This window comes from Condylura cristata, unplaced genomic scaffold (assembly GCF_000260355.1).
Source record: "Condylura cristata isolate star-nosed mole 26May11 unplaced genomic scaffold, ConCri1.0 scaffold00006, whole genome shotgun sequence".
NCBI lineage: Eukaryota > Metazoa > Chordata > Mammalia > Eulipotyphla > Talpidae > Condylura > Condylura cristata.
The window spans coordinates 53,222,452-53,247,826 of NW_004567107.1; the positions used below are offsets into that span (position 1 = coordinate 53,222,452).

Sequence of the window (25,375 nt, forward strand, 5' to 3'; positions counted from 1 at the left end):
ACACACACACACACACACACACACACACACACACACACACACACACACACCCCTCTGGCCTGCTCACCCAAGCTTTTCTACACATAAAAAAATAAAATAAATCTTTTTTTAAAAATTGAAGTGTAATTGTTGTAGAAAATTATATTGGTTTCAGGACATAATGATATGTTTATACATTGTAGAATGATCATAATAAGTCTAGTTGATTTCATCATCATACGTAGTTATGAATTTCCTTTCTGTGATGAGAACTCTTAGCAAATTTCAGGTATGTGATACAGTATTATTAAACTTGGTTCAACTCAAGAGATCTTCAAATCTTCCATTAGGGAATTCTCATTCCAGGGAGTTTTCACCATCACTCCAGTGGCCCTGGGGAGAGCCTATGATAACTGCAGAGTAAGCAGAAGCTGACAGTTCTTAGGCATCAGTTTGATATTCTCACTTATTCCAAGGCCTCATGCAAAATGTACCATTTATGTATTCTTTCTAGAACTCTCTGGTGAACTTCAAACTCGCTTCTTGCAGTTCTTGTTTGTCATTACCCAGCATCCCAGCATCCTCAGCAGGTCTCCCACCTCTCCTTGAGAATGAATGCATCTGCATACATTGCCTCGAGCTGAACAGTAAGAGTCTGAGGACTTTGAATTACATTTGTTCTTGGTGACTAAGGACAGTAACAAACTATTTTCAATGACATTTGTGGCTCATAATATTAGAAGAATTGAAGATCCATTTTATCCATTCCTTTAATGAATCAACAAATATACATTAAACCCGGGTTGATTACCATTTTCTAACTACTGTAACCAAGAAACCATAAACATATAATGGTTAAAATATGAGACAGTTCCTTGCTCACATAAAATCCAAAGCAAAGAATTGCACAAGAGAGTTTTGTGATTTGGCTCAAGAAATGTCACACTTCTGCTCACACTTGATCTTCTAGAACTCAGTAGTACCTTGCACACACCTAACTAGCGAGAGGAAGGGAAATGACCTAGCTGTGTGCCCAGAAAGAAGAATAGAATTTAGTTAATAGCAAATCAGTCACTGTCACACTTTCAAACATGGGAGGCATCATGCTGTTGAAAGCATACTTTCTATTAGCAGAGGCCTGGACTTCAGCCCTGAGAAAAAAATTCTTACAATGCTCTCTGTTCTTGGCCTCACTCAAAAAAAAAAAAAAACACTTCCATCTCTTCTGGCTCCTCTCTCAATCACCTTTGTACTAGGCCAAAGATATTTTTCAAGCACATGTGTTCGGATTTTTTCCCTTTGGGTTTTGATTTTACTGGGAGTCACACATGAGGGAAAGAGGCCTGAGCCAGAGCCCTGACTATGCACTAGAAGACTTTGTGAGTTTTTGCTTGGGGAACTGCTCACAGGTCCCTGCCTATCCCCCGACCACTGTCCTTGAGGGTGAGGACAGGAGCTGGTTGGCTGAGCACCGCTGCTGTGAAGCCATCATGAGGTGGTCACCTTCCCCAGCTATCTTGAGACCCTGAAATACTGGCACACGTGTAAGCTACCCCACTTTGTTTGAGGTCTGAGGTTGCAGAGCAGATAAGCTCTAGTCCCCCTCTTTCTATATTGCTTCAAACAGGAAGCATAGGCCACAAGCTAAGGGATATGATAAGGCCTGAGCAAGAATGGACCTCTTAATGCCTTTCTCCGTGTCTGACTTGCAGAGGGACTTGATTCCCCATATGAGACCTGATCACTGAGAATCTTGGCTTTGTGTCTATTGTTGTTCTTAAAGGTATATGATGCAACACTAGATATAAGCTCTTTGTTATGTAGCTCTCATTCAGCTAAACACAAGTTTACGGATTCACTGAGAGTTATCTGTAAACTCTGTGATGTCCATATCACGCACAGATTTCATCTGACTAGATGACTTGCAGGACAGCGTTGCCACCTCCCTCGCAAGGTGCAGTCCTGGCACAGCTGGTGTGGCGGGGGTCTCAGCGGTGCACCTGGGCTCACTCAGTCAGCACTTTTTTTCTGTCTTGCCTGTTGTGAAAGCTTTCTTGGTGCAGCATGACATGACCTTTTGTTTAGTATTCTTTTAGCAAAAACATATACGTTATCATTATACTCCTTCTCCTCCTCTCTCGTCTTAGTTTCTGTAAATAAAGTTATACTGGTTACTATGAATGTAACAGAGCACAAACATACCAGTTCTCAATGATTAGGTGACTTCTCAAAGAGGTAGATGTGTTGCTATTATTATTGTTTAACTGGCCATTAAAATTAGAACTCCAAGATGACGCTTTCTAATAAAGAACTAGGGGTCTCCAAAAGAAGCTTCCCAGTTCTCACCAGGAATCAGAAAAATCAGATCTAGAAATACTAAAAAACAATATTCCTCTTTGATTATCAAACTTGGTTGTGTATCAGAATTACCCAGAAACTCATTTAAAAAAAACAGAGGCCACCCACCCCCAGACTGAGGTCAGGTGGAGTGGGACTCCTTGCCCTGCCCAACCCTGAAGGACAGTGGGTGCAGAGATGGGCTGGAAAATACACATAGCAACACAAGCAGATGCCCACAGTGCATTCCAGTGCTTAATGCATCTTTTTTGTAGCTGTAAAGGATAGATTGATCAAGAAACATTGTTTTCATTATAGATTCCCATTGAATATGAACACTTGGGTAGCTGTGCTTCAAACAGTGGTGCACAGAGGTGGTAATACAGTACAGGAAGCCCTTGCTAGCAACAGCACCTCTAGTGACAGGACGAAAGGCCATTACATTCAGAAAAAAACTCCATCATTAATTAAGGCCTGGATTTAATTCAGTGACATTTGAATTTTATAGCTATACACTTGCAGCTATAAAACCGACCTTTATTAAACATTCCTAGAGGAAAAATAACTTGATAATTGTGAGTCTTGTTAGGGAAACTCTCTGGTCCCCAACCTGCTTTTCCCCATCTGCACAGTTGTTTTTATTTCACAGTGAGGCAACTATTATATTATTGCAAGACAGATTATGTTTTTTAAAAGTCCCCTGGGTGTTCTGAGAGAGCCAGTCCTCAAAGATTTGGGGCCCCTTGTAACAAGCACTGGACTTTAGGTCAAAGTGCTGGGGTCTAGCTTAGCCATATTGCTTGCTTGCTCGGTGACCTTGGACAAAGTATGGAACCTTACTGAGCCTTGGTTCCTTGTCTATATTAAAAAAAATAGAAATTCTTTACCTGCTCTCAGAGTTGTTAGGGAAAGAACAAATTCAGATAACACACACAGAATACCATTTGCACAGATAGGCTACGTATTTATTGAGGACCTGTTATGTGCCAGGAAAAGGTGAAAGGAATAAAATTAAAAAACAAAAGAGATACAATTCCTGCTTTTGTGGAGGTGCAGAACTAGGACAGAGAGTATGTAGCAAACACACATGTAAGATAAAGTCTCATAGTTGTGCTTGTAGCGAAAAAGTTGATTTTGACATACACCGTGGCTGATAGGGGGGAGAAGGGGTACATGCTTCAGATGGGCTGGTTAAAAACAACCCCACTAGGAGGTAATATTTTCATGGAGACATGAGTGAACAGAAGGGAATCATGCAGAAGTCTGGAGGTGGAGGATGGCAGGAGAAGGAAGGCACAAGACAAACTGATGTATTAAAGAAGGGGTGAAAGGCCAGATAGGCTGGAACATGTGGCTGTAGTAAGGTAAGAGGGTGGACAGCTCTGCCTGAGTATGTGGGGGATGAGTGGTCATGAAAAGGAACCTGAAATTTTGTTCTAACTGCATTGAAAAAAAAGGCACTGAAAATTTAAGCAGAGGAGTGATCTGACTCATGTTTTAGAAAAAAAAAATTACTCTGGGCGCTCCCTGGTGGTGCAAAGGGATAAAGCACAGCACGACGAAGCTGGCCGTAGCCACTTCAGCACAAGTTCTATCCCCGGCCAGGGAAATGACTCACATGGCACAGCAGACCCCTTACATCTCACCTGCTGCTCCCTCAGCAGTGTGCTTTGTCAATCTGCCTGTTCTGCTCTCCTCTCTGTCTCTGGTGAATCCTCTCACCACCCCTGAGGACAACAGGGGTGCTCAAGACACATTGGGGGCTCAAGACACATTGGGGGCACCTCTAGGGCAGATTGTCTTTGGGTGTAGGCCTCTCCTTATCCCGGCCATACCTGCAGAGGTTTCTCCTGAGGCAGTCATCCCCTAAATGTATCTTTTTCTTTAACCTCATCTCTATTTAAAATTAAAAAAAAAAAAAAAAAGCCCTCCCCTTGGTGCAGCAGATTAAAGTGCAGCACTGCAAAGCTGTCTGTGGCCACTTCAGTGCCAGTTTGATCCCCACCCCGGAGCTGACCCACATGGCACAGCCAGACCTCTCCTGTCTCGCCCACTGCTCCCCTCAGCAGTGTACTTTGTTAGTCTGCCTGCTCTGCTCCCTATTCTGTCTCTTGTGCCTCTCACCACCCCTGTACCTCTGGCCTATACCCCAGTTCTTTATGCACAAATAAATCTTTTTAAAAAGAAAAAATATATACCCTGGTTGATACAAAAGACTGTAGGAAAAGAAAAGTGGAAACAAAGAGACCAGTCATGTGTCTATGTTGCCTTGGTCTAAGTGAACGTGAGTAAATGTGTGACTGCTCAAACATATCTAATCTAGGGTTGGGTCCCATCTAGCTACTGGGATAGGCTCCAGCCATCCATGACCCTGACCTGGAATAAATGGACTGGAAAACGAAGGAAAGAATGAAGACAAATTATTGTTTAATGTTAGACGAGGTTAGAAGTTTTGTGCTATTTCCTTACAAAAAAATATGCTGTAGTATCATAACTGTTGTTTATATCAATTAGTCTATAGCATGGTTTCATAATATACTGTTTCACTAAAGATTGCAGTTTCTAAGAATTCTGCCCCCCATTCTAAGTAAGATTGTGACAATAAAATGGTGCTCACCATAGATAAAGGGAGCAGGGGAGAACACTAGCTAAAACAGGTTTAAATAATATCCACAGTTCCATATTATTATATGAAATATCTGGGTCCCAACTGAAAATCACTTGTCATACCAAAAACTCATTTCTTCCACTCTTATTCAACATAGTGCTAGAAGTTCAATCCAGTGAGGGGGAAAAAAATGCAAGAAAGAAAATAAAAGGCCTACATACTGGAAAGGAAGAAATAAAATGTGTCCCTGTCACCAACTTAGAAAGTGCTAAGAACTCTAGCTAAAGTATCGTAGAACTAACATGTAAGTTTATGGCAAGGTCACAGGATATACTAAAGTAAACTGTATTTTTACATAGTAGCAATGAATACTGAAGTTGAAAATACAATATGATTTACCATCCTTCAAAAAATTCTCAAATAATCAGTTATAAAGTCTCCCAAAATGTGCACAGGACATGTATGCTGTAAACTACACAATTTTGATGAAAGAGAAAGACAAATACTATGAGTTTACTCATATGAAATCTAAAAAGTTAAAAATTAAAAAAAAAAACAGCAAGTGACCAAACAAATACAAAAACAGAAATAAATACTTACTTGTGACAAAACAATGTTGTTTACCAGGAAGGAAGAGGTGGGATGGGTAGAAGTCAGTTGTATGCTAACGGGTGGGGAGTGGGCCTGTGTGGTAGGCATAGTCTGGTGTAGATATTTGTCAAGGTGTGACACTGTACTCCTTAAAACTTATTGATCCGTCAAGGGAAAATAGTGTTGTTATATTGGAAAACTCAGCACAGTAAAGATCTCATTTCACCCCAAGTTGACATATGGGTTCATGTAACTCCTATCAAAATCTCAGAAAGATTTTTAAGTCGTAGACAACATTATTCTAAAATGTGTACAGAAAGGCAAAGAAAAAAAAGCAAAGTAATAGAAGGAATCAGCCTACCAATTCAAGATTAATCCTATGGTCACAATTATTAAGGCTGTATTTATTGGTAGAGAGATGGACATATAATCAGTAGTACAAAACTAAGCAAAAGAACCTAGGATCTCTTCCAAATTATTTTGACAACTGTGCAAAAGCAATGAAGAGATGGCTTGTTCAGGGAATGGTATTAGAGCAATTGGACACCCATAAGCAAAAATATAAATGAACTTTGACCCAAGTGTCAACCTTATATAAATATTAACTTAAAAGCATACCACAGACTTACATATGAAACTTTCAGGAAAAATAGCTTTAAGTTCCACATCTAGGTAATTAGTTCTTGGTGTTAGCATCAAACTATTGATCCATCAAGGGAAAACTTGATAAATTGGAATTCATCAAGATTAAAAATGTTGGCTTTGCGAAGGATCTTGTTAAGATGAAAGGAAAAGCTACAGACTAGGGGAAAGTTTTTGCAAATCTCATATCTAACAGAGGTATAGTATCTAGAATAAAGAAATCCCAAAACTCAACAATAAAAAAAAAGTCAAGATGGGGACAGACAAAACCAAACCAAAAGCCTAGATATTTGACTGCAGAAGTGAGACTCCTGTAGGAGGGGAGGGGTAGGGGGTGAATCATAGAGGGGAGGTGGCCCCATGGACTTGGTAGTGGAATATGGGTGCCTGGATGGTGAATGTGGTGTAGTCACATACATCTGAAGAGTTATGAACCTATGCCTCTGATTCATATACAGAGTTGTAAGCTAATGTCACCTCAATTTAAAAAAAAAAAAAAAACAGTACGAAAGAAAGCTGGGATATGTTCAAAGGACATGAAGAGACAGTTACCAAAGATATAAAGATGGGAAATAATCACCTGAAAGGATACTCAGCATCATCAGCCACTAGGGAAATGCAAATTAAACCCATCTTGAGATCTCTCTCGACATCTATCAGTATAACTAAAATTATTGATAGCATCAAATAGTGGCAAGGACACAGAGAAACTAAGTCATTCACACATTACTGGTGGGAATAGGAAAGAATTCAGCTACCGTAGAAAACAATAGATCCATTTCTTTCAAAACTAAACAGGCAACTACCACATGAACTAGCAATTGCACTTCTGGGCATTTATCCCAGAGAACTGAAACTTATTATTTACACAAACCAACCTGTACAAGAATGCTTATACCTGCTTTTTATAGCTCAAATCTGGTGACAGCCAGATGTCCTTCCAGGTGACTGGCTAAATAAACTGTGGTGTATCCAAACCGTGGAATACTACTCAGCAATAAAAGGGAGCAAACTATTGACAAATGAAACTGGTGGCATCTGAGACTTAGAAGAATCTCCAGAAAGGTATTCTAAGTGAAAAAAAAAATAAATAACCAATCAAAGAAGTTCACATACTGTATGGATTCTACTTATACAATGTTCTTGAAGTGTTAAAATTAGAGAAATGGAGAACAGAAGGATTGCCAAGGGGTGAAGGTAGGATTGATAAAAGCAGAAGGGATTCCTTGTACTGATAGCAGTGCTTTTTAGTTTAATTTTATCAGTGTCAAATTTCCAACCATTTTATTATACTCCAGTTTTGGAAAATGTTACTTTTGGGGAAAACTGGGTAGAGAAAGTATACCAGATTGTTCACTGTTGTTTCTTATGTTCAACCTACACTTGTCTCAAAGTTAAAAGTTTCATTTTTAGGGCCCTCCCTGGTGGCACAGCGGGTTAAAGCACTGCACTGAGAAGCTAGAGCCACTTCCGCATGGGTTCGATTCCCGCCTGCCCCGGAGGTGACCACATGGCGTGGCAGACCTCTCCTGACCCGCCCACTGCTCCCCTCAGCAGTGTACTCCGTCGATCTGCCTGTTCTGCTCCCCACTCTGTCTCTGGTGAAGCCTCTCACCACCCCGAGCCTCTGGCCTGTACCCCAGTTCTGTATGTACAAATAAACAAATCTTTAAAAAAAAAAAAAGTTTCATTTTTAAAACTAAGCCTTTAAAATAATCTAATATATAGACTCATTTGTTCATTTAATGATAAAATGCATAAAACAGCACATTTAGAAATCACATTCTGTCCTCAGATTCTTCAGTCCTTGTTTGTTTGGATTTTTCTCCTAACAATTCTTTAGTAGGTAGGTGAGTGGGTGAACAGTTTTCATGTTGTGCAGGCACAGGTTTTTCAGAGTCAAGCATGATTAGGAATAAAATCCTGGATCTGCCAGTTGTTCATTTTCGGTCATTCCATAGTTCAGGGATGTGTTCCAGACCCACAGCCACCTTGTAATAACAGTTCATGTTCCTTCTCCTCTTCAGGGAAGCCGCTCGTGAAAGCATCGCGCATGACCGTGACCAACACAGCAGAGCCTGCCATCACTGCCGACGTGGGCGGTATCATCAAAACAGTGCGGGGAGTGAATGTCACCATTAACTGCCAAGTGGCCGGTGAGACATTTTTCATGTGTTAATTCAGATGTGGAGTTATGTCAGCCTTACCCACTGACAGAATGGAAACACACGATAGTGGCAAAGGATATGGTAATTGAACAAGCGTGTGTGAATAGTCATAGATGCAGCAAAGAATCAAGGAACTGTATAATTGGGTCTGGCCGGAACTCCAAGGGCAGAAATGGTGTAAGGGGACTTAAACTTCAGTCAGGTATGTTACAGCTTCACCATGGAACAGTTGGATTCTTGGTCAGACAGTTGAAAACAAAAGGCTGGTGAAGAGGGACCTGAAGGACCCCTACTTCCAGAAAAGTGAGTCTCCAGCAATGCATGAAACAGATCAAAGTGAGGTAACTGGTAGAGAGGGGTCACTTAAGAAGTCACCGTGATAGTTTAGAAGAGTCCGTGGTAGTTTAGATGGTAAATAATCATCTGAAAGAATATTCAGCAGCATCAACCACCAAGGAAATGCAAATTAAAACCATTTTGAGATCTTTCTCCACACCTTCCAGAATGACTAAAAACTAGTGACTGCATCGAATAGTGGCAAGGACACTGAGAAACTGCATCACTCACTAGTGGTGGCAGTGGGAAAGGATCCAGATGCCATTGAAAACAATAGAGCCATTTCTTTACAAACTAACAGGCAGCTGCCACATGAAAGCTCAGGACAGTGGTGGTAGAATGGGGAGGCATGAGTGAAGGGGGTGGGGGGAGGTGAGAACTGCAGGACCCAGGACCTGGCACATCAGAAGCATGTCAGGGCCATCAAGGAAAACTTGGGCACAGTTGCAGTTTTGTTATAGACTTTGTCACCCCATCAGCCTTGTGAATCAGGGGCTGCAGGGAACAAAAAGTCACAGGAAGTGGAGGAGTGCTGGACATGAGGAGATGCTAGTAATACCTTTATGAAGATATTTACCTTTAATGAAGAAAAGAAAACACCAAGTAGAGGCAGAAATCCTAATTGCTAAGTCTCCCTTTTCTGTGCACCAGACATGGTGATGTTCACACCAAGTTTTTACTCCCACCATGGGAGGGTATCTTGTGCCAGGGTGCAGCCGTGGAATCTCTTGGGGAGCACCCAAACAGGGTCTCCCCTGCTACTACCTGTCTGCAGGTGGGGAGACTGTGGCTTCCCCTGTTCTGGGGGTTCTTCATCAGATCTCAGCCCATCATCGGAGAATCTATCTCCACAGTGATTTAAAGCCAGAGAACCCATCCTAAAAATGTTGGAAGAATTTTAACCTAAAGTGTGTTGTTTGCAAAGAACAGTGGTGTCTGTTTTCTTTGAAATATTCTGGTAGCTCCAGAAAGCCAGAAATAGAAGTCTTTCTCTGTCATCCTACATGGGTTTCTTCTCTATAAATCTCCCCTACACCTATGCGTCCAGCATCATCAGTAAAACCTAGAACCAAGACCCTGCATCCCTGTATTCCCAACTGGGGAGTGAGACAGAAACTCTGGCCCCTAAATGTGCTGCCCCTTCTGCCTGGGGACCAGCATCTGGGCTGAGCCAGCCTCCCCCCACTCACTGAGTGCCTGCGTGAGATGGGCACTGCATGGAGATAATGGGCCATGAGGGGCATACTCTGGAGACTTGGGATTGGAAGGATTATAAGAATGGGGAGTTAAATGCAGTAACATGAGGAACTGGGCATTGAAAGTGACTGAAAGAATCAGAATCCCAGGAGGACAATATTTTCCATGGGAAACCTCAGATATACACCATTCTCCATGCTGCCAGGGCCCTATCCCTCCAACCTCATCCAGAGACTTGCTCTTGGTAACCTTGAAGTAAGATCGAGGTTGTTATGTGCAGTTTTTGCCTGGCCATATATATTATAGTCTTTATTTTTATGACTAGAATCATCTTTATTAATCATGGGTAACTAAAATAAATCTGTGCTTCATTGTCCTCTTTTTAAAATAAGATATTAACTCAATGTATGTTGTAAAAGATCCTATTTTGATTTCGTAAACTGGGACTATACCTTGAGCTGTGTCTCCAAAATACTGATAGCTATAATGCTGTAATGGCAGGAGGCATTTCTTTCACTTTGCTCCTACAAGTGGCTCTTTTGGCTATCTTAATGGCTATTGAATAGAATACTTTAAGAATATTACATAGTTACATACAGTAACTCATGACCTTACATTTAGTTGTTAGCAGTTTTCCTGAAATAACTTTTTGCACATGTGTGTTTTTTACTTATAAAATGCAGGCTTGCAAATTCTTTCCAACCCTTAAGCATACAAGGTTTTAAGCATTGAATATGACTGCTGTCTCTTGAAAAGTGATCCAGTCCACTGTCCAACTCCCGTAGTTGTCTATTTGATGAGTTCAGAAGAGATACAGGGTTGAGGAAGGAGGGGATGTGTCAGATCTGGGGAACAGGATGTGATAAGGACATGAGGCAGCAAGAGCACGTTCTATCTGGAGTGTGTGTGGTAAAAGATCCCCTTTTGATTATGTAGTTAAACTGTGACTAGACCTTGATCTGTGTCTCCAAAAGACTGAGCACATTCTGTCCAGGAATAAAATATAGCCGGTGTAGTTGTAGTGAGGTGAGCAGAGAAAAGAGTGGCCGGCACATGGGGGCAGTAGGCAGGGGATCATTAGACAATTTGTGATTTATCCTAAGGGCAAGGGTAGCTTTTAAAGGACTTGAGTTTTGAGGTAAAATTGTCAGGACTAATAGTGTAGAAATAAATTACTGAAGAATAAATGATGGGCAGCATATTTGTTAGAGTAGGGGACTCTTAGATGACCCTGAATGTATAGTGGATGAAACACATTAGAATTTGTTACTGCTTACCAAAGAACCCAGAATGTCATGGTCAGCTGCCCCCACATACTTCTTCAGGGCTGTAGAGTGCTGGCTCTATTCTGTTGCACATATGCCTTTCAGGGTCTCCCTGGCTGTCAATCAGATGAGAGGAAGAATAAAGTGTAGAAGATGGTTTGGAAGGGTTTTAAATACCATACATGGAAAAGGAACACATTAGTCTTTCTCTTAGTCACATGGTCAACTACAAGGAATCTTACGGAAGTACCCTAGATGGGTACCCAGGAAAAAGAAATGATTTTGTGGACAGCTACCAGGATTTTCCACAATCCATATGGCAAAATGTGGAAAACTGGCATGTAAGTTACGATAGCCTTTCCTTCTCTTGCCTTAAACCATCAAAGAAATTTCTAGAACTTAACTGGTCAAGGTGCACTTTTCAATTGATGCCCCACCTTGAGATGCTAACAAGATGCCATAGAGCAAGCAGCCTTCCAAATAGAGCAAGTAGTCTAGTTAAGAAGAATATCCTGTCTTGGATTAAAATAATAATATAGCATCACCATACCTGGCAGCTCAATGGAGATTAGAGGCACTAATCCTTTAATGATATCAACTTACAACCCATTATGACCAGACTCATTTATTGATCCTTTCAAGCCACAGAGAAGGTATTGTGTTGTTGATAAGATATGCCACAAAGGGGGGAAAGTAAGTCAGGTTCTTTTCCTCCCCTTTTTTAGACACAAAGCATAGCAGGAGTCCAGAGCATGGAACCAGTCCAAGTCATTTGTCAACAGCATCGAATTGGACTTTGTTCTGTGGTAGAATGTATTTTCTGTCGTTTTTCAGACATTTCTTTCTGTAGAATGTGCTGTCACATCACGGCAGGCTAGAATAAAAGCAATCTTCCAAATCTGACTGAGCTCAGCAAGAAAATAACTTCAGCCAGCGCACTTGGGTTCTGAGAACCTCCCTCCTCACAATAATCTTGCTGTTGCAATTACAGCAGAAAGGCTAATTCTCAAAGTAGAAAACACTTAAGGTTTTAACAGTTCAGAAACAACCATACAGTAATTCAGCTCTTCACTAAAGAGTTCGCGTGGTAGACGGCAGGCAGTGTTGTGGAGTTGCTAAGGTGGCATCAAGTTGGCATCAAGTGTGTGTTCCCCCCCCCTTTGCCATTTGTCACTGATTGGCCATGGGTGAGGAATATCAGGGAACAGGCTCTGACCCCATATAATCATTCAGGGACCCAAACTAATGTCGCTTTAGGCCGATTCTTAATCTCTTTGAATGCCTCTTTTCTCAATGGTGAAATGGAATTAATAGCAGTGCCTTATAGAAGTGGAAATGTGATTATAGCTATAATAATCTTTTGCTTATAGCAACTGTTCCGTAAATGTTCTCCTGCCTTGAACACAGGATACTTTTGCCTCCATGCACTCCAGTGTTTAGATATGCTGTAGGTCAACATTAGGCACATCTGCCTGGTACTCTTCCGAGGGACTCTGGCGCATACAAGGACAAGTGATGTTTTCTAGCCTGTCATTATCATCATGAGAGAAAAAGAAAAAAGGCTTCTATTATGCCTCATTTATTTTTCCTCTTCCCTTGTTCTGGCTGTGTTTGTAATATGTCAGAGCAAGTCATGGAAGGACTAAAAAGAATTCAATACATCTTGTTGGTGTCATTCTTTGCTTAAAGCCTACAGTTCCATTTGCTGGAAGCCTCTAAAATGAGACACCAGAGACAAGTCCTCCATGGGCAGATGCATGATGCAGGCCCATGCCTGAGGGCCTCTGGGAAAGGATCCCTAATAATATATGAAAGAACAATTCCCACATAGTTTCTCTTCTCTTGGCACTGCTGTGGCTTCTCTGGTTCCACTTTAATAGAGCTGGAGGTTACAGACCTTCTCTCACAGAGGCAGGAAGCAAAGAGCGATGACAGGAATAGAAGAAGCTTACCACCACTTCCTGGGAAAGTGGGAGATGGCTGCCAGTCTGTCTCCTTCCCTGGTTCGCTCCCTCTCCCTCCTCTATCCACCTCATTTTCTCTCTCCTCATGCATCTCTCTGAAGACTGCCCTGCAGGAGCACAGGCCCTGACCAGAAGACACATTGAAGAGCAGTGGGTAGTCTTGCTCCAGGATTGTCTGTGTTGCACATGTGCACACTCTATACCCCATCGGTCTGTCATTGGACCATTAGCTCCCTTGTGCACTTAGCTATCACCCTTTTGTCAGTGGAATTCAAGCCCATTCTCTTCCTCTGCAACAACCTTAGTCCCTACTGGGGACTACGAGTTTGCTGCCCACACCCCTTCCCCAAAGACAGGTTCAGGAGATAAGGACTATGTGATGCAAGGGAAATACTTGTAGAATCTTATTAAAAGATTTGAAGAATCTCATTTTCCCTTGTGCTATTTAGAGGAGAAGTGACTGGGAGTATTTTCTTCAATGTACTTGCAGAGGCTTTATTCTAATGCTGTGGGGTTTTTTGTTTCAGGTAAAAACTGAGGTTAGAGTCCAAAGTCCAAACTAGCATGCCTGGGCATCATGATGCTCTTGCTCTCCCTAGTGGTGCTAGAGTGAAAAGCTAACTTTTCTGTCTCTCACCTGCATCTTTTCTCCAGGTAGATTTAAAGACCCAACAAACCCCTCTCGTGCGCCTGAGCATCACTGTGCATGCTTTTCTGATGGAATAAGCACTCATATCCAATTCTCTATTGCCTTCTTTTTCCAGCCAGTCTGGTGCTCCCTGGTGACTCTCACTGAATTAAAGTAATCTGAATAAAAGAAAAGACCTGACTTTCATTCAGGATAACAGGGAGAAAGGCCCTGCAGATTGACCAAACATTAGCAATCACTTTAGGCCACCCCTCTAATCCTAGGAAACTACCCCAGGCAGCCAAGCAGTCAGGACACTAGTAAATAGTAGTGAGGGACCATGAGACCATCTTTCCACCCCAACTCCACTTCCTGCCACTGGAAGCTTGGGAATAACATGTGCTTATGGACCATAATGAGGGCTGTTGAGCTGGGTATTACAGAGTAGACTGCTAGGTAGTCTTGTTCATTGGGTTGAAGAACTAGTAATAGGTTCAGAGGCAATTCCCCCAAGGCATCTGTGTCCTCAATTGTAGGCCATCTATTAAGGGCAGCCCCCAAAATGGCCACAAATGACCATGCCCCCAAATGAGAAATCCAGGATGCAGGGTCTCATTCTTTCACAGTTCCTGGCTTTGTCTCCTGTCTACCAAGATTTGACATTGTAACATGCCCTAGATGTGTGCTCAAGAGTTCGTTGAGTAAACTTTGTGAGCTAGCTCAGTGATTAGGGGGTACAAGGGATGGTGCTTCTGTTTCCCAGAAATTTGTATTAATCCCACAGACTTTCTGTCTCTTCACTCACTCAGAACTCAGCGTCTTAGGCAGACCACCTCAAGAGACTTGTCCTACGCTGTTCTCTGCTTCAGCATGGGAATCACAGGGTAATTTCCTAAAGAATTTGATTGATTACTTAGACTGATTTACTTGATCTACTTAGACTACTATAATAAAATACCATAGACTGGGTAAGAAAGGATTATTTCTTACAGTTCTGCAATCTGGGAATTCCAAGATGAAGTTTCCAGTCCATCCATTCATCTCCTGGTGAGGGCTCACTTTCTGCCTTAAGTCAGCTATTTTCTTGCGGTTCCCTCGCATAGTTTGAGAAAGAGTGAAGTCTCTGCTCTCCTTCTGCAATGGCACGAATGTCCTCATCACATGATCTGATCTGAACCTAAATACTCACCTCCTAGGTGGTTTAGGTTTCCCACATATTAATTTGGAGGGAACTTAAACATTCAGTCCGTAATACCCCTAGAGTACAGAGTACAGAGTACAGAGCCTGATTTCTAAAGATATACTATCCAATTCATATGCACTATCTCCCCAGCTCTCTCTCACTCTCTCAGACAATAACTTGGATTGAGGAGGAAGTAGAGTATCTTCTTTCTTTTTCTTTGGTGCTCTTGATACCATAGTCTTGTGTTCTCTTATTATAAGAAAATGCATAGATTTTTTAAATATATATATATATATATATATATATATATAGTGCCTACTCTGATAAGGATCTAGCAACTTTAGTTTGTCTGGTGTATGTGTATGTCTATTAGCATTTTGTAGCTTTTGTATTGAAGTGTAATACTTCTACAGAAAGCTGCATATATAAGGGGCCAAGCCAACCAAATCAGCCCAGGCCAATAAACAGCATTGTGAGGGGCCAAGCCTCTTCCATCCCCTAAGAGGAACCACCACCCTGCCTGTGAACAGCATAGGTAGCCGCCCCAGTGACTTTCACTTATGCAAGTATCCAAGACTGTAGTTTAGCCAACAGATAGTAGAAGACCCCCAGGCAGATGCCTGCCAAGGGGCTGCAAATGCCTCCCTAGCAACCTGAATGTGTTTGGTCAATGAGATTTGTTTCCTTTTCTTTTCATTCTTCCTAGGTGTACCTGAAGCTGAAGTGACTTGGTTCAGGAATAAAAGCAGATTGGGCTCCTCTCACCATCTGCACGAGGGCTCCTTGCTGCTCACAGAGGTGTCCTCGGAGGATCAGGGCCTATACTCCTGCCGAGCAGCCAACCTGCATGGGGAGCTGACTGAGAACACCCAGCTGCTGGTCCTAGGTAAGCAACTGGAGGTTGGCTGCCGCCTCTGGACCCAGGTGGGGGGAATCCGGTAACCTTCCCTCTACCTCCTCTTTTCCCCCATTGAGCTAAGTGCATAAAGGTAAAATCAATAATCTTTTACTTCTCCCCATCTTAGGGTTTCTAATCAGAGCGCAGGCTTTGGGCCCAGGAAGACATCAGCTTAACGCTGGTTCTGCCCCTTACTCTCTGTGTGACCTGGGACACGTTACTTAATTTTGCTAGACTCAGATGTTGTTCTCCTTGTGGAAATCTGCAAAATAAGGATTATCCTTATTGGATGTGGGGCAGTGTCCTGTCAGAGAGAGATAATAAAGTTAAAGCTGTTACTTTTTACTCTTCCTCCATTATGTGCTTCTTTAAAAAATAGAATCATATGGAAACTGTAGGTTACCCCCTCTAGAAAAATTCATACATGTGAAATTGTTCATATAATTGCAGAAAGCTCATGGTTTAATCCATCTAAAGCTCACACATGTGCACCCGTGCACACAAACACACACTGTCTTTGTCCATTCAGGCAGCTGTAACAAAATCCACAGACTGCTAAGCTTATAAACAACAGAAATTTATTTCTCACACGTCTAGCAGCTGGAAGTCCAGGATCAGAGCTCCAGTATATCTGGTAAAAACCTTCGTCCATGTTGTCTCTGCTGGCTTCCTGCAAAGTCCCCATAGAACAGAGTGGATGAGCGAGCTCTCTGCACTCTCTTTTAGAAGGACTCTAATCCCATTTTGGACAGCCCTCTTGACCTAGTCACCTCCCCAGAACCCCATCTCTGATAAACCACTCGATCACATGGCATGGCAGACCTCTCCTGACCCGCCCACTACTCCCCTCAGCAGTGTACTTCGTGATCTGCCTGTTCTGCTCCCCACTCTGTCTCTGGTGAAGCCTCTCGCACCCCTGAGCCTCTGGCCTGTACCCCAGTTCGGTATGCACAAATAAATAAATCTTTAAAAAAAAAAAGACAATTATTAGAGTACTTATGATTTCTCTTTTGAGAATTTTTTTTTTTCACTTTTGTCAACTTGCCAGTCATTGACATAACTCCAATTTGGGGCATACTCCTTCACCCTTCTGTATTTTGTGCTAGTTTTCTCCCCAGGAGAAAGCAATCATCCAGGAAGAAAAAAAAAAAGGAAATATGGCAAATGTAAACAGTTACACACCACGCATATGTACACATACATAACATTATGGTATTCCTCAGGGGAAAATAATTAAACTTTATACATGTATTTTCACACACCAAATTAATGACACACCAAAGCACAGGGTCTCGAGCCCTTGTGTACGCAGGTTTCAGAGAGGCCCAGATGGACTTTCTTCTCACCAGTGGCTGCATAAACCCTCAATCATTTTAGAAAGCCTTAGGAATCAGCTCAGTGAAGGATGTCATTTCTTTTGTGTTAGATTTCATGCAGCTCACCTGCTAGCCTGGATCCCCTGGCCCAGAGACTGTTGCCCCACAGAGATATAGTGCTTGCTGATGGGCCTTCTCCTCCCTGAAGCTTTTCAGCATCCTCTCTGCTAACAGAAAAGGCTGGGATGTTGTCAGCTACTGTAGCCCCCACCTTTGAAGTGTGTGTGTCCTGCAAGCTGGTCTGCCTACTTTAAACAATGTATCTGTGGACATGGATTTTGAAGAACATAACCAACCTTCCTATTTTATTCACACTTGATGAGAAAGTCACTATTTTGACTCTTCAGTATGTCTAGGACCTTACTTGATCAGAAGTCTTGATTTCTAATCAAAGTTTGTTAGTTTGTATAGGTACTTTATGAGCATAGAAGTAATGTCCTTTTTTAAAAATAAGCACCCATAGTGTCTTATTTTTTAAGTGGAAGAGGGAGTTTGTATGGAAAGTTCAGTTTCATATGGAGTTTTGCAACTTAACCTGTCAGTCTAGAGACTTAAGTGCAATGAAACACTCATTTATTCATTTAACCTGTGGATGAATATCTATTAAGTGTTACCTCGAGTTCCAAGTAGTGCTTTAGGAGACATAAGGAATGTGAACTCTGTCTTAGGAGAACTTATAATTTCCATAAGAAGACCAAGTAGAGATATACAAAAAAAAAAAAAAAAACCCACATCCAGAGCTATAAATTATAAGAGGCCAACATTTGGTCCATCTTAGCAAGCAAAAACTTCTTGAATTTCAACATCCTTAAAGAAATATTCAATTTCAGTATTTTTGAAGGAATTCAACTTCCCTCAGTATTCAAAATTTAATTTCAGTAGTCTTGAAGGAATACTAAGGGTAGGAAGAGAATCTTGAATTGGATAAACTGCCACCTGGGTACACAACTCTCCAAATAGGAGTAAAGACATTTTCCTCATCATATAAATATGAACATTTCTTTTCCCTCTCTCCTCCTTTCAAATAAGAAATTCCTTCCCTCATCCTCCACTCCCATCTTCTCATCCTAAGTACATGGAGACTTTTGCTCTTCCTTGCCTTTGTCTGTAAAGATATATGTAATATTGTAAATATACATGAAATTCTTTATATATAAATGATAATTCTGGCTCACTACTAATAACTTTGAAGTGATTGTAAACTATCCCAATAATAATTAATAATGTTACCTCATCCAAAACTTCCAACCATGAAAATATTTTTCAATTATGTGACTTCGATTTAGTCATGACATGTGGTCTTGAACCCATGATTATAACTGGCATATACAGAAATTCAACAAAATAGTTATTTCAGATAACTAAGACCTTCCCTCTTGTTTGTTTTTTTTTTTTACTCTCCACCCTTCTTTCTACCCCTGTATCCCATTCTCTATATAGATGTCCAGTACTTGCCCTTCTGAATTCCCTCCATTTTTCTGTAAATGACAGCATTTCATCTTCTCTTGTGTATCCCAAGGTGTAGATACACCACATTTTCTTGATCCAAATAACTATCAAGGACCCTTAATCATCTTCTGTGTCATAACTACTGCAAACAGTGTGGCAACAAATGCTGCTGAACATTTCAGGTTTTTGCAGCAATGATGCATAGTCTTTAGATAGAGCAACCATAAGCTTTTAAAATCAAAGTATTTCAGATTTCCCATCAATTTATAAGGTGAGGAAATTGATGCTCAGAAGGATTAAGTGACTTGCTCAAGTTTGTGGATGACAGAACCACAGTTCTCACTGATCCTAAGCACAATGTCTTTACACTCAACTATATAAAGCATTATAATGTAGTATATATAATGTCTTTATCCTTTTTGATTACTATATTTACATGAAAAGTCTTAAGCTCATCATTGTTTTCAGTGTGCAGTGAAAGGCAGAGGAAACAGATAAGTCTTTTAAAGTAGACCCAGATGCCTTCATGGCTTGCTGTCCCTTGTAAGTACTCAGCAAGGGGACAAGCACGTAGTGGGTCTCCATAAGCAGTGTTGAAATGTTGTGACCGTCCACCCAAGAGCATTGCTCTTTCCAACCAATTCTGTAGGGGAAAATGTGGGAGCTTAGAGCATGAATTGCAGTGAGTTCATGGCCTTAGAGCATGAATTGCAGTGAGTTAAGAGATGCAGGAAGAGGGGGACAGGGATTCTGCTGCTTTTCCAGGAAAATCAAGGGTCACCCCACCACTAAGACCAGCAGGCACTTGACTCTTATTCTCCAGTGGAAACCAGGAGGACACTCTATTTCCCATTTTGGCCACCATGGGCTCTGTTTAATTGTGACCGTGATGGCTCATCCCTGACTTCCTTATAAGATTTTAAATAACAAACCATCCCTATCCTACTTGTCTAGGTCCTACTTGGTCATTAAAAATTCAACCACAACTTCTCAGCTGGGCCACTTTCTTCATGGAGGTTTCTTTTCATAGATTCATAGTTTTTTGTTTTGTTTTCAGTAGTAAATTCCTGCAGTGTATTCCTGTGTAGGAGGACAATAATAAATTGCTTCCATATATAAAGGATAAGAGTTATATGGGGAAAAAATGAGTAGGTGTGACAGGAAAACTATAGCATACATGCTGTATAATATATAGCAAAGTTGAGTATTCATATTACAAGGACGAAATTGTTTCTCATCATTTCTTTTCTCTTTCCTTTTTACTGTGCCTACATGAGAAAATAGATGTTAACTAAAACTATTGTGGTGGTCATGTCACAATATATGTAAATCAAACCTTTATGCTGTATGCCTATATAATCAATGTATGTCAATTATTAGTAAAACTGGAGTGGGGGGAATGAAAACAGCTCAGCATGGAATTTGGTATACAGTAAATGCTAAAGAAGTACTGAATAGCTAAACATGTCTTTATGTATATAGCTCAATTTACCTACACATTTATGGGGACCTGATGGTACAGTGGCTTAAAGGAGTACAGGGTGGCGGGGGGAGGGGGAAGGAAGGAAACCTAATTCTTGCCATTGACTGCATTGTTCCAGGCAGCAAATATTAAGTCTGACATTCAGAATCACCTTGATAGGTATGCCTGCCCTGTAGGAAAATGATAACAGAAGACAATGATAGTAATGCCTGCCACATACGCAGGCATACAGCTGGCAGCCCATCTCTTGCCCTCAGTGTGGCCTTTATGCTTTAACCTGCCTGATTCACCATCTGCCTTCTCACAGATCCTCCTCAAGTCCCCACACAGTTGGAAGACATCAGGGCCTTGCTTTCAGCCACTGGACCAAACTTTCCATCGGTGCTGATGTCTCCTCTGGGAACACAGCTGGTCCTGGATCCTGGGAATTCCGCTCTCCTTGGTGAGTCCAACCCTCTGGAACATTGGGCCAAAATCCAGGGCTGGACAGGATTTATGGATGGGTGACCGCTCGCAGGTGGGAGGGAGGCAGCAGTGGGGGTGGCCAACAGGAAATCACTAAATTGCCTACAGAATCCAGACTCACCAGTGGAAACTTGGCTGGCTTTCCATATGAGGTGAGTGCAGTTCTTAGTCTGGATTCTAGCCTGTCTCGATTCCAATGTGGCTCCCTTCCGAATCCTCTTGGGCTGACACCACAGTCCAGCTCCCCTCAATCAGATCGACTCACTGACCTTTAAGATGCAGCAGTAAAGAAATGCTCCTGTGCCTCCTTTCTTTCCCCTTGCCAACAATGTCCCAGTACTCTTCCATGACCTCCTCCCCACTAAAATAGGACTAGAATCAACTTTGAGGGAGAAAGCTGCCATATCAACACCCTTCAAAAGGTAGACAATCTGTTTAGACAGCCTTTTGAAAGTAGGGCCCCAAATAACCCAGGCAGACTCCCCAAGGCAAATGGTAGACAACTTCATCAGCTGGGACTTTCCAGGCATCTGTCACTAGGAACCTCCCCCAAGTTAATGCCCACAAGGCTGTCTCTCTGGTGACAGAACTGTGTAGCTAGTTATGTAGGTATCCACATCGTGGGCCCTCACACCAGGATCATGGAGATGTCAGAGGAACCTCTCATGTGCTCTGCTAATGGCCAAGTCCAAGAATTCATCTGCTTTCAAAGAGCCCAAGGGAAAAAATAAAACAGGCCTATAAAATGGTCCCACTAACTCTATATGACCCCAGCTGTTGGTAATGGTAGCTGGAACTATTCTCTTGGCTCAAAGTTGAAAGTTGCTCTATTCTCCCCTTCACCCCGACCCCCCCAAGTAGCAAGAACAGGAGGCTAGTCAGTTCCCAGCCATACTGCTGATGACATGGTCACAGGGCCTGGTATCATTAGAGATGTAACACAAAAAACTTACACTGGTTTTTATTGTCCCCTGAAATTAGCAAAGCATGGTCCTAGCATATAAGAATATGGAAAAAGCCTCTGATAGTCCTGTTCCTGGTTTCTGTGACAATAAGAGTAACAAGTGACTCTATTCTGTTTCCCATAACTTATACAAGCTTGGCATTGAGATTTTCCATGTCATGTTGATCAGAATTCATAGCAGTTTCAAATTGTATATTTTCTTAGACTTATAAATGGTAAACTTATTCCAAATTAAATATGTGCATGGTAAACTTTTTATGTTAGATGCATTGCTGTGAGAAATTGTTGTACTATTAGTCACAGTCCAGCCACTATAAGCTATACAATTGTTCATTTTTCAAGTTCAATAACTCTTTGGGTCACTCAGGTGCCTTTTAGCATGCTGGAAAAGTTAACCTGCTCATATTTTTCTATGATAGTTTTACTCTCTTTCTTTCTTACTCTGGAATAATGTTTTGTCTCATTTTAGCCATGAGCAATAAGAATTTATTGTGCTTTATGTTGCTGCATTCCATTGCTAGTTTATGGCGCTTTGTTACCTTAGACTGGTATTTAAATCTAACAGGTCATACTTACCTCCGTATCCCAGCTCACAGCTAGACTGCTGCATTTGAATCAGACAGCAAATCAATATCCAAAAAGATCCTGAATATAAATATCCAGGCAAACAGGACTGTAGTGATGAATGTCATTGTCTTGCCAACATGAGGAGATCCTACGTAAATTGTGGTGATGAATTAGGGAATGATGTCAAGTATCAGAAAATGGGTCACTGAAACAGACCACAGACTTGTCAGTGCTTTGGAGTTGAGTTCTAAAACATGGGGGTAGGATTCAAAGAGACAGAACAAAAGGGAAACAGGCACTAGAGGTGATGAAGGTGCCATGAGCTTAGAGAATCAAAATGTCTGGGATGCCTAGCAGGTATCTGTTAAGAAACAGCTGTAAAAGACCCCTGCTTTTAAACTATGATGGGCTGCTAAACTGGGCTAGAAACTAGATGATCAAAAAGGACAAGTCTCAGCCAGAGACTGTTCTGATTCAGACACTCATCACAAGCATTCTAATACCCTTTTCCCCTCTAAGCCTGCCACTTATTAATTCTTCCATATCTGTCAGTCCAGTTACTCCCGTTAGAACCAACTCCCGTCTCTGGCCTATTTACTGGTGTTCATTTCAGATCAGTGTGTGCCCTGGGCACACAAAATAGCACAGGGAGACCAGAAAGGAGAAAATCTGCAGAGTTCCTGAGAACTTAGAATTGTAAGTGGCATCAAATTATGAAGGGCCGTGGTTATTAGACTACGGAAGTCAATTTATTATGTACAAAATAGGGAAAGATCTTTAGCGCATCTTTAAGCTGGAGAATGATGTTGTAAAAGTAATTTTTGACAGTATTAATTTGACATTCTTTATAAGAAATCAATAGTAGGGAATTTTTAATGAACAAACCCTCCCTATTTCTCAGGTAACAGATGTTCTAGATTAGGATGGAAATAACATGTGGAACATACCCACTGCCAGGCTGCCCCTGATCAAACATGACATTCTTTTTCACTTATCCCTGATGCTGCCTTACAATTCATTTTAACATTCCCACCATGCATGGGGGCAGTTGATATATAGGATGAAAGCCACTTCCCCACCCTGTTGTAGCCAGTAAATGCAAGAAGCCAGTGTCTGATTTCTCCCGTCTCTGAGGGTAGGACTACAGCAGATTCAGAGGACTCCCTGGATCTCTGGCACAAGGGCAATAACTCATGAACCTTGATTCAGATGTTTTCATGGAAGGAAGGGCAAACAGGAGATTTGGGATTTTGTAAGTCACAGGAAAAAGAGCTGACTCTTCTCCATTAAGGCTCAAGCACTGCACTTCTTAGTAGGTGAGTCTATTCCAGAAATGACGGTGTGGCTTTCAGACACTGGCACGGATTACACTGCAAACCACAGCTTTGACTCTGGAGGTGTGACTGAGCAGCATACATGTGAGCCCATCTAGGCCTCACTTTCCACAACAGTGAGATGAAGACTTGGGGTCAGGGAGCCCCTTGCTGCTCTCGTGCCCTTGACTATATGTGGAACATGTGGAAATGCCCAGTGGAAGTTTGGCCACGCAGAGTGGACCCAGGCTGGCAAAGCAAACCACGTGGTCAAATTTTGCCCTTGCTCTCGTTGTCTCTGTGCAGGAAGGCCTAGGTTGTGCCAGGTGTCCCAGGGAGCAGGCCAATGCCCATGCTACTTCCTTTGGCAGCCTAGTCCCAAGCAATGCCCCAAAGGGCTCCATGAGTAGCATCTCCTTTTTTTTTTTTTTCTTTTTTGCTTCATTCTTTTTTTTTTTTTTTTAAAGATTTATTTATTTGTACATACAGAACTGGGGTACAGGCCAGAGGCTCAGGGGCGGTGAGAGGCTTCACCAGAGACAGAGTGGGGAACAGGACAGGCAGATCGACGAAGTACACTGCTGAGGGGAGCAGCAGGCGGGTCAGGAGAGGTCTGCCGCGCCATGTGGTCACCTCCAGGGCAGGCGGGAATCGAACTCATGCGGAAGCAGCTTTAGATTCTCAGTGCAGTGCTTTAACCCGCTGCGCCACCAGGGAGGGCCCACATTCTTTTTTTTTTTTAATTGAGGTAATATTTAGTTACCCTCATCAGATATTATAACCATAGTATATCCACCACCAACCCACCACAGCCCCCCATCATCTTTGTGATCTTACCCCTCCTCCAGCCCTTCCTCTATTGGGCTTCGGTTTTGTAATCAGCTATCAAAATTTAGTTTTAGTCTGGTTCCCCAGCTGGAGGGAACCTTCATGACATTCTCTGCTAGAATTCATGCCCTGTTAGCTCAAGGACAGCCTTGCCTCCTGTCTTATGATTTACCAAAAGGGCAGAGATGCAGACATTTGAGGCTCAGTTTGCAGAGTAAAGGTTTTCATTGAAAACCTTTATTTGAGTCTTAATTTAGTGACTTTGTATCTCTCAACATCATCCAGTACTTTTCTTTTCGTTTAACTTATTTCACTGGGCATTATCCCTTCCAGGTCTAATGCCCAGTGAAATAAGTTAGAAGAAAAGTTAGCTATCATTTCTGATAGCTAATCTTCCATTGTGTGTGTACAGCACATCTTCTTCATCCACTCATCCGCTTTGGAGCACTTAGGTTGTTTCCATAATTTAGTTACAGTAAACACCACTGCGATAAATATGGGAGAGCAAATTTCCTTTCAGATTAGTGTGTTTTAATATTTCGGATAGAGGCCTCGGAGTGGAATTGGCCAAATGGCGGACCACTTTTTAACGTTTTGCAGCACCTTCTACTGAGCTCCATAGTGGATGCACCAGTTTGTATTGCCACCAGCAATGTAAGGTTCCTTTTACTCTGCATCCTCACCAGCACTCACTTCTGACCTTTTCAGTATGTGCCATTCCTAGAGGTGTGAGATGGGATCTCATTTTGGCCTTACTTTGCATTTCTCTAATAATGAGCAATGGGAAACATTTTTGTCATGTATCTGGTTGCAGTTGCATAGACACTTTTAAAAAATAATGTCTCTTGGGCTTAGCAAATCTCAGCTCATAGACCAAATCCAGTTCATCACTTGTTTTTGTCATTAAAGTGTTTTTGGCACACAGCTACACCCACCATGGTGTATGCACTGTGTATGACTTCTTTCACACCGGGATGGCAGGGTGGCATGCTTGTGACCGACACCATATGGCCCACAGGTCTAAAATATTTCCTATCTTGCCCTTTATAGAAAATCTTTCCTGAGCCTTGTTGTAGTCTGTCTACCTCCTGTGGAGAGGATGCTGAGATGTCTGTGGTGACCAGACATCTCCTA

At 41.9% G+C, this 25,375-nt stretch overlaps 1 protein-coding gene across 2 annotated transcripts in view; it reads left to right on the forward strand.

The window, feature by feature from the left end:
* Positions 1 to 25,375, forward strand: part of ADAMTSL1 (ADAMTS-like 1) — a 340,785-nt gene that overhangs the window by 276,780 nt on the left and 38,630 nt on the right. For both annotated transcript variants that reach the window (XM_004677681.2, XM_012721598.1), the window contains 3 exons: positions 8,185 to 8,313; positions 15,605 to 15,784; positions 20,412 to 20,546. In XM_004677681.2, coding sequence (XP_004677738.1) covers positions 8,185 to 8,313; positions 15,605 to 15,784; positions 20,412 to 20,546 — 444 coding nt within the window. The remainder of the gene's footprint in view (positions 1 to 8,184; positions 8,314 to 15,604; positions 15,785 to 20,411; positions 20,547 to 25,375) is intronic.